Here is a 12,054-nt window from a genome sequence, read left to right as displayed (position 1 = left end):
ATAAGTGTAACATCCCATATCGCTCAGGGGAGTGGATCATGTAAGCCTTATATTTATATTCCCATCTCTACTTAGCACGAAGCCTTTTGGGAGCTCACTGGCTTTGGGTTCCATCGGAACTCCGAAGTTAAGCGAGTTCGCGCGAAAGCAATCCCAGGATGGGTGACCCACTGGGAAGTTCTTGTCTGAGTTCCTAGAAACAAAACCGTGAAGGCGTGGTCAGGGTCCAAAGCGGACAATATCATGTTATAGCGGAGTCGAGCTCGGGATGTGGTGGGGGCCCAGGCCAGGATGTGACAATTTGTAACATCCCACATCGCCCAAGGAAGTGGATCATGTAAGCCTTATATGTATATTCCCATCTCTACCTAGTACGAGGCCTTTTGGGAGCTCACTGGCTTCGGGTTCCATCAGAACTCCGAAGTTAAGCGAGTTCACACGAGAGCAATCCCAAGATGGGTGACCCACTGGGAAGTTCTCGTCTGAGTTCCCAGAAACAAAATCATGAGGGCGTGGTCGAGGCCCAAAGCAAACAATATCATGCTATGGCGGAGTCGAGCCCGGGATGTGGTTGGGGCCCAGGCCGGGATGTGACAATTTGGTATCAGAGCCAATCCCTAGTCGGAAGTGTGCCGACGAGGACGTCAGGCCCCTAAGAGGGGTAGATTGTAACATCTCACATCGCCTAGGGGAGTGGTAAGCCTTATATGTATATTCCCATCTCTACCTAGAAAGAGGCCTTTTGGGAGCTCACTGGCTTCGGGTTCCATTGGAACTCAGAAGTTAAGCGAGTTCGTGCGAGAGCAATCCCAGGATAGGTGATCCACTAGGAAGTCCTCGTCTGAGTTCCTAGAAACAAAACCGTGAAGGCGTGGTCGGGGCCCAAAGCAGACAATATCGTGCTATGGCGGAGTCGAGCCCGGGATGTGACAATAAGTAAATTAAATTTTTATTAGAATAAAAAATAGGTAAATTATAAATGCATTATTTACTTATAAGAATTAAACAATAGGTAAATTATATTCTAGGTACATTATGTTTCTTAAAAAAAAAAATTGAAATTCATACACAAAAAGTAGTACATATATTATCCTTTCAATCAAATTACATTCCTTTATTTTGTAGGTAATTTTTTTAAAAGCATTATTACAGGGCACATTTTACTATATATATGCAAATATATATTAGTTTTAGTACGAATTATATATTGTAGGTACATTATGTTTGTACAAAAAAAACAATAGGTAAATTAAAATTCATAAACAAAAAGTAGTAGATATATTATTTTTTAATCAACTTACATACCTTTATTTTGTAGGTAAATCATTTTACATGCATTATTACATATATTGGGTATATTTTAGTAATATATATGTGCAATTATATTTTATTATATCAAATGTAGATAAATTAATATTGAATTAAATAAATTTTTTTTATTTTATAGGTAAATTATTTTGCATGTATTATTACATATATTGGGAATTTTATTACTAACACATATGTCCAAACAATTATGAAATATAAAGGAAAGTATAACATTAATGTTTTATTTATTTATTTTTTGCTAGAAGCATTAACATACAATTTGTTATGATATATTAATATGAAATGAATTTAAACATTAATACATTTTTTTCTAGTAATCCCTCCCTTCAAATCTGCATAGAATTAAATGTATTACATTAAAATTGTAATTAGGGGTATTTTAGACATCTGGAAAATGCAAAATGTGTAAAGTCAAACAAAATTAATGAATTTGTTTATGTAGAGCCTAGTCATTAAGTTTTATTCAAGTAAAAAGACTATGTCGGGTTTTATGTAAAGAAACTTGAGTTTCAAGAGCTAAAATCATATTTTATTTAAACTCTTTTGGATCCTAAGTGAATACATCAAACTTTATAAGAATTTTAATAAACCAACTTAAAATCTTAATTGGATGCCCGCTCTAATCACTTAAAATCCTAATTTTAATATTCTTGAGTTTAATTAAAACCTCTCAAAATCTCAGTTGAATACTATCCAAATCACTAATTAATATATAAATTTCTAAACAATATCAGAATTATTACAAATATATAGGTCTATGCATTCTTATGTGCATACAGTTATTAAAGATATTTTGATACATGAAACAATATAAAAAAAAAAATTAGAACGAATATCTATTAAAGATATTTTGATATATGAACTGCATAAAAAATTTAGAACGAATATCTTTGTGCCAAGTAACATCTTACAGAAACAAGTAAAACAATATAACCATGTTTTGTTCAAATCCACAAAATTTCCATTTCCCTTGCTTTCTGTCAAGTTTTACAACCTATATCATATGAACATCTGCATGTCTAGCGCGTAAAATGAAACAAAACCCATTTTACGCATGCAGCGGGCCGGGGGTTTAACCAAAACCCTTCGGCATGCCGCCCGAAACGTTTCTACGAAGCGGAAAGCGACTCGGTCCGCCACGAATCATCCGAAACGCCGCCGCCGGAGTAATCAAACAAACCGCCTAACGCCAAGTACTCCTCCCCGCCAATATAACTGTCATTAATAAATTCAGAGTCGCCACCGATTCCGAAATCGAACGAGTCGTAGCTTGGAATCATGTCGTTATCGAACCCTACCATGCCATCAAATCGAAAGGCCTCGAAACCACTCTCGGTGAAATCAGCGGCCTCGATTTTTTCCTCCTCATTTGCTCCATTGGTCGGTGGGAGACCAAGCTCGTCGTCCGAAGCTTCCAGAAGGTAACCAAGCTCTGGTTGCGTCGACTCGCCTGAAGCCGACGTGTCTTCGGACGCGGGAAATGCCGGAACTTGTATCTCCTCCTCGAAGCTCTTAATCACCGAGTCAAGGTCTTGAATCTCCGGGACGGCGTCCGAGTCGTCCAGGATGTTAAGTAGGTCGTCTTGTATCAGCTTGACCTCCGCCGACCCCATACCAAACTCGTCCGAGTTAACTCGGTCGGGAGTCTGAGTCGATGACTCGCCCGAGTTAATATCCGAGTTGTTCGATTCATCTCCGGTGGAGCCCGACTCGTGGGAGCTGGCAACCGAGTTGCTCGAGTCGACTCGGATGAGTTTTGTATCGGGTTGGGTGCTATTGGCTTCTGAGTTGTCCGAGTCATCTCGGGCTCGCTTCCTATTGTGGTTGCTTGTGTCATCCATTTTCTACACCAATGAGAAAATAGAAAAGTGGGTTTTAGGTTTGATTCTAAAGGGGAACAAACAAAGCCCAAATCTAGGATTGTGTTTTCTAGAGAGAGAGACACACACAAGGGAAAAAAGGTTGAGAGAGAAGGATTAGGGTTTTAGGGGGAAAAGTGGTGGTGGGCAAGTACAATAAGTGAAGTGGTGGGAGGTGGTATATATAGTTGGACAAGGAGGCAAATATTAGCTAACGTCTTTTCTAGAGAGAGAAAGTTGCTTGGGAGATGGGAAAAAGATGGTTGGAGAGAGAGAAAGATGGGATAGCGGATGAGAAAAGGAGAGAAAATTAGCAAATTCTTAGGGGACCTCAAGAAAAGAGAAAGAGGGTGCAAAAAGCAAATGGCATTTCGAAGACTTGAGGAAGGTGTGAGAGAGTTGAATTGTGGAAGGGGATATATAATGGAGAGAGAAATTTAGGGTTTGGATTTGGTATTCAAATTTAATAATGGAAGAAAACCGGTAGGCGCGGGCATTGCGTAGGAATGAAACCCCTTACGCAAGTCTCTCACTTTTTTTTAAATAAAGAAAGTCACTTTTCTTTAATTCTTAAATTTTGTTTTTGGTCAATATTTATTTATGTTTGCCAACTTTTTGTAAGTGGTGTGCTATCCACACATCCCTTTTTACTTCTCACATACCCCTTGTCAATTTCTGTTCGTTGATCTTCTTCATTTCATCCGATCTGACAGCTGAAAATTAAAAGAGTGTGTGAAAAAGTAAAAAGGGTTGTGTGGATATCACACCCCTTTTGTAATCTCTAACCAATATATGCTTACACAAAGCATGTGTGATATTTTTTATTTTTTGTCTTTAAAATTGAAGGAGGGTGAAAGATTGAGAAAAAACATGGAGTGGGAAGAGAGGGAGAGAGATTTGTTTTTTATTTTTTTTAAAATTAGAGATGATACAATTATCTGTAGGTGAGGTTTAAACAAAACATAACAATTTTGTTTTGTGAAATTACGTTGTTATCCTTATTTATTATTATTATTATTATTTTGTTTCGATAGAAGATAAAAATGTCTCATCACCTTCTTTTGGTTAATAAAAAGAATTTCATTAATACGTAATTTAGATAAAATGTTAGGTTGATATTTTTAATTTTTTGTTTTGTAGATTTAATATATTTAATTTAGAAATTTGAGGTGCGTTGAGGACCCACGGAGTTGGGTGAAATCCTGTGGTTGGTTTTGCTTTTTCACTTTTTTTGTTTTTATTTATATATTTTTTTAATTTTTCTATTTGCTTGGGTCGGCTTGCTTGGGATAGGATGGGAGTGGTGATGAGGATTTTTGGCTTACCTGTCTTTGTTTGTTCTTGACGATTTCTTGCTTGATTAAGGTCTTATTATAGTAAAACCTTCAACAAAATCAATTGCTTTATTTGATAAGTTATTTGTTTGGAGTTAAAATTCAAGAACACGATCAATGTTTAGACATTTTCCTTAATTAACTGTTCTTGCCGTCAATCAGTCAATGCCAATGGTTTTATGGATAAATGGACATTAAGGATTTTCAAAATGATTTTTCCAATGAATCATTTGAAACTGAGTTCTCTCTTAAATATATTCATCTAATCATTTTCCAGTTTTCGTATCTAAATTTGTAGTACATTCCTAACATATTTTAAGACCATTTCACAAAATTTAAAAGTCCCCCGTCCAAGATAGAGAATTAATTTCTTAGTTTGGCATAGAAATATCCTGCCTTCTTGAGGGAAATAAAATATACATAGACCCTAGAACGCCGCCCGCGTATGCAGACTAATAAGAACTATCTCTTTTTTTCTTTTTCTTTTAAAAAAAAAAAAAAAAAAAAAAAAAAAAAACCAGCTGATAATTTCGTCACGTCAGTATATTTTTATGGATGTTAAGAGGATTCACAGAGGCCTTTTAACATATATATGGCTACCATCGTGTGGTTCGTCAGCATCAGAAATTAAACTCAAGACTTACCGTGTAAAATACAGACCTAAAATTTATCCCTAACTATTAAATCACCTGATAATGGCTAAGAAATTGAAAGACATGACGTCATGTTATTGGTATAAAATACACTGAAACTTAAATCATCTTATAACAAGTAAAAACTTGACTCAGACAACTTAATTAGGTCCGATCACCTTATCAGATGGTATATTATTAGTCACTTTCGAAATAGATGTTTCATGACATGTATTGTACTGTATAATTGAAACATTGTTTTTGACGTATCTATATCTTCTCCTATATATAAAGAAAATACAAAAGGTGAATAGTATTTTTGGTGTCGCCAAGCTTCAACAAAAATAATTCCAAGACAAAAAACTTCAAAAGCATTCTAGAATAATGCATCAAATAAGGCATGGGTATTTTCATCATTTTAATAGTGTTTTTGTAATAGTTAGTTTTTTGTGCTGTTTTATTTTTAATTAGTACCTCACAATAAGTTAGCAATAATGTGATTCAATTTCTCTATTTTTAAACACATTCAAAACATCTTAAGAAGCGTGTAATGCTAGTTATAAAAAAATCTTTCGCATGTTGATAATAATGTGATTAAATTAGTTGTTAAATGATTTTTTTTTTTTTAACAAACGATATTATCTACACTAAGGGGAAGGGGTGGGCTTAACCTCATAATGTGCTAGCAATAATGTGATTCAATCAGTTGTTCATTCAATATTATTTTCTCTATTTTTAAACACGTTTGAAAACATTTTAAGAACTGTGTAATGCCGGTTATAAAAAAGGTCTTTCGCACGCAAACAATAATGTGATTTAATTAGTTGTCAAATGATTGTTTTTTTAAATAGACGATATTATCTACACTAAGTGTCACATCCCCGCCCGGGGCGGATTATTTTCCGGGCCCGCTCCACCACCGTAGCACGATATTGTCCGTTTTGGGCTTACCATTCCCCCATGGTTTTGTTTATGGGAACTCACGAGCAACTTCCCAGTGGGTCACCCATCATGGGATTGCTCTCGCGCGCTACTCGCTTAACTTCGGAGTTCTCATGGAACCCGAAGCCAGTGAACTCCCAAAAGGCCTCGTGCTAGGTAGGGATGTGAATAAACATATACGGATCACTCCCCTAGGCGATGTGGGATGTCACAATCCACCCCCTTAGGGGCCCGACGTCCTCGTCAGCACACCACGGCCAGGGTTAGGCTTTGATACCAAATTGTCACATCCCCGCCTAGGGGGACCACTTCCTGAGCGCGCTCCACCACCGTAGCATGATATGTCTGCTTTGGGCTTACCATTCCCTCACGGTTTTGTTTTTGGGAACTCACGAGCAACTTCCCAGTGGGTCACCCATCATGGGATTGCTCTCGCGCTCTACTCGCTTAACTTCGGAGTTCCCATGGAACCCAAAGCCAGTGAGCTCCCAAAAGGCCTCGTGCTAGGTATGGATGTGAATAAACATATAAGGATCACTCCCCTAGGCGATGTGGGATGTCACATTAAGGGGGCGGGAGGTGGGCTTAGCCTCACAATGAGTTAATAATAATGTGATTCAATCAATTGTTCATTAAATATTATTTTCTCTATTCTTATTGTAAATTCTATAGTGACTGATTTTATTATGTGAAATCAGTTGCTTTAATTGGTTTATGAGAGGTTTTTTTCTAGCATGATCTAAGATTATTCATTTACTTCAAATATTCGACTTTTCTTTTGTCAATTTGCGCATATAAATACATTTAAAATGTGTAAGTTGCGTGTAGCACGCCATGATTCAAAAAATACATTTTGCATGTGCGTGAGCGCGTGCATGAAGACTAATATTATAATAAGTGAAGTATTACATGTGTGCATGAAGACTAGTATTGTAGTAAGTGAAGTATTGATACGCTTGCTAATATTACATACTCAAACAAACTAAGGCTGTCAACCAACATGAACGTTAATAGAGTGATGAGTATAAATAGGTTGGATCACAATGTCAGTTGTTTCATGAAATATGCGAGGGAAATCAAAATTTTATAGCAAATTTATAAATCAAATCAGTAAAAAACAAGTACGTTAATTTTACCCTTAGTTAATAATTCAATCAATTATAATTACATCATTTGGTTTGTAAATTTGATTTAAAATTTAGGCTTAATTGGATTAATAGTCCCCTTGGTGATACGCTAGTTAGAAGATAGTCCATGTGGTAAAAAAATAGGATTTAAGCCCCTATGATAAAATCGGTTAGGATTTATGCCCAAAATTGAAAATTCTGTCAATTTTATGTTAATTATTAGCACGTGAGTCAGCCCCACATGTTAACAATTAACGAAGATGTTCGTTTTAGCCTAATATGTGTATGGAGAGTTCCGTTTTAGCCTAATATGTATGGTTCACGTGCTAATAATCAACAGAAAATTGACGAAATTTTTAATTTTGAGCATAAATCCTAATAGAATTTACCACATGGGTTTAAATCCTAATTTTTTTATCACATGAGCTATCTTTCAACTATCCTATCATCATAGAGACTATTAATCTAATTAGGCAAAAAATTTAATCTCTTTAATATTATTCAATAAAAAAACTTGGTAAACAATTGAGATAAATAAAGAGGAACACAAATTAATCCAAGGCTGACGTAATTCCCTAGCACTTAAAAAAATCAAAACACGTCTCCATCATCACACACTCCATCACCCACCACGTGTGAACGTGACACGTCCTCGAATCCCACACCAAACCAGTTGGCGAGCCGACTCTGAAAGCCGACTCATCGAAACGGCGCCGACAATGACAGAAACAAAAGAAAAGCGGCTTTCGAGAAACTCCCGACGAAGTCCCAGTCAGCTTCTGCGGCTCCCGCGCATGCACGTCGCCACATCATGCAAATCTGCGGCACGTGTTACGAGAACCCCGACGTCCGTCATCGCCACGCGACCGACTCACCACCGCCTTTTGCAGTCTTTTATTAAAGCGATTGGATCTTCCGACGGAAGGAGTCGATGTGTTCGCAGGCCGAAAGTGACACGTTTAAGTTTTCAACGTTTCTGTTTTATATGTTTTCTTTTAGGCTGGATTTCACGAAGTTACGGGTGGCGGGATCCATGAGCCAAATAAATATCTGCATGATCTGTTTTTTTGTTATTTTTAGTAAATATTTAGGAATATATAATTTGGTCGATGCAGGTCTTTCCATGTCATGGATGAGGCCACAGCAAGGAGAAGATGCCCCACACCTACCTATTGAAAGAAAGAATTCGAAATTTGAAAGAGGAAATATAATCTCTCTACATCAACTTGCGGTTTTTAAATTTGAATTGACATTAGGGTAAGACGTCTTCACCAAGTTATTAAGTTGTGTCTCATTTTGAATGTATCAAAAGAAATATGTTTCCGTAAATACCATCCTTGGTCAAAACGAAAAAAAAGTTAGACAAGTGAAAATAGAAAATGGATGTGTTTTTTTTTATTGGGAAACTTGTTTGTTCCTCAACTACGATTAATGAAATTTTATCGTTCGTACATCATAATTGAAAGTGTTTATTCATTTTATTATCATCTAAATATCAAATTTGTAAAACAATTATTCAATTTGGAAATTATTTAGTCGTTCATTTGTATTAAACCGATCAACAATTTTGATGACAAGTAACATTTTCATGGTTAAGCATCCGATTTTATGTATTTAAATGACTAAAAGATCTCAAGTTTGAGAATTTTTTTTTGCATATATGATATTTAAATGATGAAAAACAAATAAATGTTTGATTATGATGTTCAGACAATAAAGTCCGGTCCAGAAGTTGGAATTCCCATCCATAATCTTGTTAGTCCAACGGAATAATTAAATAAAACATCAAACTGAAATGAGACTTCAAATAATCAGGTTTCCATGCAAGCAATTTCAAAACGGATAGAGTCTGCTGCTGTATATATCAAGGTAGCAAATAATCAAAAGCTCAAACAGTAGTACAGGCAAATATACAGTTGGCTGCTGTAACACTCTGGCAGCAGATACTGGAATTGACAAGTTTGTACCACCGAAGTCACATGCTTTAACGAGTACTTTGTCTATGAATTATGATGGTCCTGTCCTGAAGGAAGAGGAGAACCACACGTACTTGTTGCATGGCACTGCATCTGCATGGACCCGTTTCTTCATCGTTTGCTTCATCCCAAAGCATCCCAAAACCCTACTTCTTCTTCTAGATCTTCTTCTACTTGCAACCACCCAACCACATCTGCAATTCCACATCATATATACGTACCCTTGAATAGATAATAGTAAGATGCGGGAGCTAAACCTAAAAAAAATCAAGGGTCTCGACGTTGCCATGTGGCACTAGTTTTAGCCTCTATTATAAAAGGTGCAATGATCGATGGATCAGTGCAATTTGCAAGTCAAAATACACAGTTTGCATGCGGAACCAAGCATCGAATGATATATAGTGGAACCAATTGCTGTTCATTGTACTATATTACTAGTAGCTTTGTTTACGAAAGTCTCACATGCAATAAAAAAGTCAAAATGATGGTATTTTAAATTAAAAATTCGTAATAAAAATAGAAAATTTTAACGAAAAATTCATGGTATTGTGCACTTTAACGAAAAACCATATTTTTATATTTAAAAGTCAATACTGGTACTATTCATTTTACCCTCTATTTTGTCCTTACCGTTAAAATTCAAAATTTTCAAACCTTTTTAATTAGTTTCCCTATAAAAATAAGGGTTATTGTCACATCCCGGTCTCCCGCCTTGAGGATATTGTCCGCTTTGGCATTCCTGGCCTGGACTATGTCGCAGACACCAGGCTACCGCACGGTTTTGTTTTTGCAGGCCGCAGCCCCAAAAGGCCTCCTCAAAGGGTACCACCAGGCATGTACATATAAGGCCCAAAGACCACGCCCTCACGGGCGATGTGGGATACAACAATCCACCCCCCTTAGGGAGCCCGACGTCCTCGTCGACACACCACGACCGTGAGTCTGGCTCTGATACCAAATTGTCACATCCCGGCCCGGGGGGCACCACTTCCCGGGCCCGATCCACCACCGTAGCACGATATTGTCCGCTTTGGGCCCCGACCACGCCCTCACGGTTTTGTTTTTGGGAACTCACACGAGAACTTCCCGATGGGTCACCCATCCTGGGAATGCTCTCGCGCGCTACTCGCTTAACTTCGGAGTTCCCATGGAACCCGAAGCCAGTGAGCTCCCAAAAGGCCTCGTGCTAAGTAAGGATGGGATATACATATAAGGATCACCCCTGGGCGATGTGGGATGTCACAATCCACCCCCCTTAGGGGCCCGACGTCCTCGTCGGCACACACGCGGCCTTAGGCTCTGATACCAAATTGTCACATCCCGGTCTCCCGCCTTGAGGATATTGTCCGCTTTGGCATTCCTGGCCTGGACTATGTCGCAGACACCAGGCTACCACACGGTTTTGTTTTTGCAGGCCGCAGCCCCAAAAGGCCTCCTCAAAGGGTACCACCAGGCATGTACATATAAGGCCCAAAGACCACGCCCTCACGGGCGATGTGGGATACAACAGTTATTACACTTCTTGCACCTTGAAACTAACAGCCACCTCAACATTAAGGTAAATACGCTGCAATCTTAGAGTATCTTTAAAGGAGATATCAAAATTGTCATGTAGACATACAACAGTAAAAAATGACAACAAACTCTCTCCAACCAAGCCTTCAATTTCTTACGTGGTGCTAAGTCAATTGAAGGCAAAGTCTTTTGCTATCAAAATTGACAGTAGATGTCAAATTTATTAAATAATTTTTTAATAGATAAATATAATATATAATAATGTTGTTATGTTTTCCAAGTATATGATTGGTTGCCTCAATCATTGTACCCCGCAAAAAGATAAAAATAATTTATTAAAGGGAACTGTTATTAGCACTCCAAAAATTTCATTCTACACTCTTAACAAGTGTATTTTTCTTTCTAATTATGGAAAGTTTGGAGTGCCAAATGAAAATTTTGAAGTGCAAATAACAATTCTTTTATTAAATACCAATATTATTTAACATATCGGGTGGAACAAAATATTACACAAAATATCAAATACCACATAAGCCATCAAATATTATTTTGATGTTTAAAATTTGACACATCATTTGAAGATGCTCTTAGCTTCAAGGTATTACCCGGCCTTTTTTTTATTTTTGGTCAATAATTACCCGGCCGGTTTATGGATGCCATTAGCAAACCTAACTATTTTACCTCTCTGGTGGAAAATAGTTGAAAGATTCTTAAACTAATGTTGCTTAAAGCTATCAATTACCATTGGGGTTCCTTGGTTTTCCGTTCCTCACTCTTTATCCCCGGGAGAAAGGAAATTCCTTAAATTTAACTTTGGATGAAGAATTACGAGGGAAGTAAATTAACAGGTCTCAAAGGGTAAGTTAGAGAGACTAAATTTGTAAATAAAATTTTATAAACTAAAGGACAGAGAAGTTGATGATTGATTTATTATTTATGTGTTGATAAATATTTCCATTCTTATTAATGACACATCATTTCGTTTGTAATTTTAGTCTCTCTAACATTATCCGGCCTCAAAATGACATACTTGCTTAAACAATTGGAGAATTAAAGCGTCATTTTGACAAATTCCAGGTGAATGTAATATATGGGTCCCTTTGCCCTAAGCTTCATCCATACGATCCTTTTACTTGAAACAAACGTACGCGCGTCATGCGTCAACCTTTTATTTTCCAGGAAAATTGGGAGAAGGATCCGGCGGATTCTTTTCCTAGGCATCTTAGGGATCCTTTAATTTCACTCGTTCATCGTATATCATACGGTTAGAAATCATTTCAAATTTTAAAATTTAAATTTAAATATAAATAGTACCTAACGAAAATATAAAATGAATATAT

General features: G+C 37.0%; 1 protein-coding gene across 1 annotated transcript; it reads right to left on the bottom strand.

The window, feature by feature from the left end:
* Positions 1-2,151: 2,151 nt before the first annotated feature.
* Positions 2,152-3,591, bottom strand: LOC137710352 (uncharacterized). The gene has a single exon (XM_068449304.2). It carries the CDS (start codon positions 3,168-3,170, stop codon positions 2,439-2,441), a length of 732 nt encoding a protein of 243 aa, XP_068305405.2. The 5' UTR covers positions 3,171-3,591; the 3' UTR covers positions 2,152-2,438.
* Between the last annotated feature and the right edge of the window lie 8,463 nt (positions 3,592-12,054).

The sequence above is a fragment of the Pyrus communis genome, chromosome 6 (assembly GCF_041283825.1).
Source record: "Pyrus communis isolate YQ-2024b chromosome 6, ASM4128382v1, whole genome shotgun sequence".
NCBI classification, from domain to species: Eukaryota; Viridiplantae; Streptophyta; class Magnoliopsida; order Rosales; family Rosaceae; genus Pyrus; species Pyrus communis.
This window is presented reverse-complemented; position numbering and strand designations above follow the sequence as displayed.

Bases quoted from the DNA above. Each gene is read 5' to 3' on its own strand.
- LOC137710352 (XM_068449304.2), bottom strand. From the start codon at position 3,170: ATGGATGACACAAGCAACCACAATAGGAAGCGAGCCCGAGATGACTCG.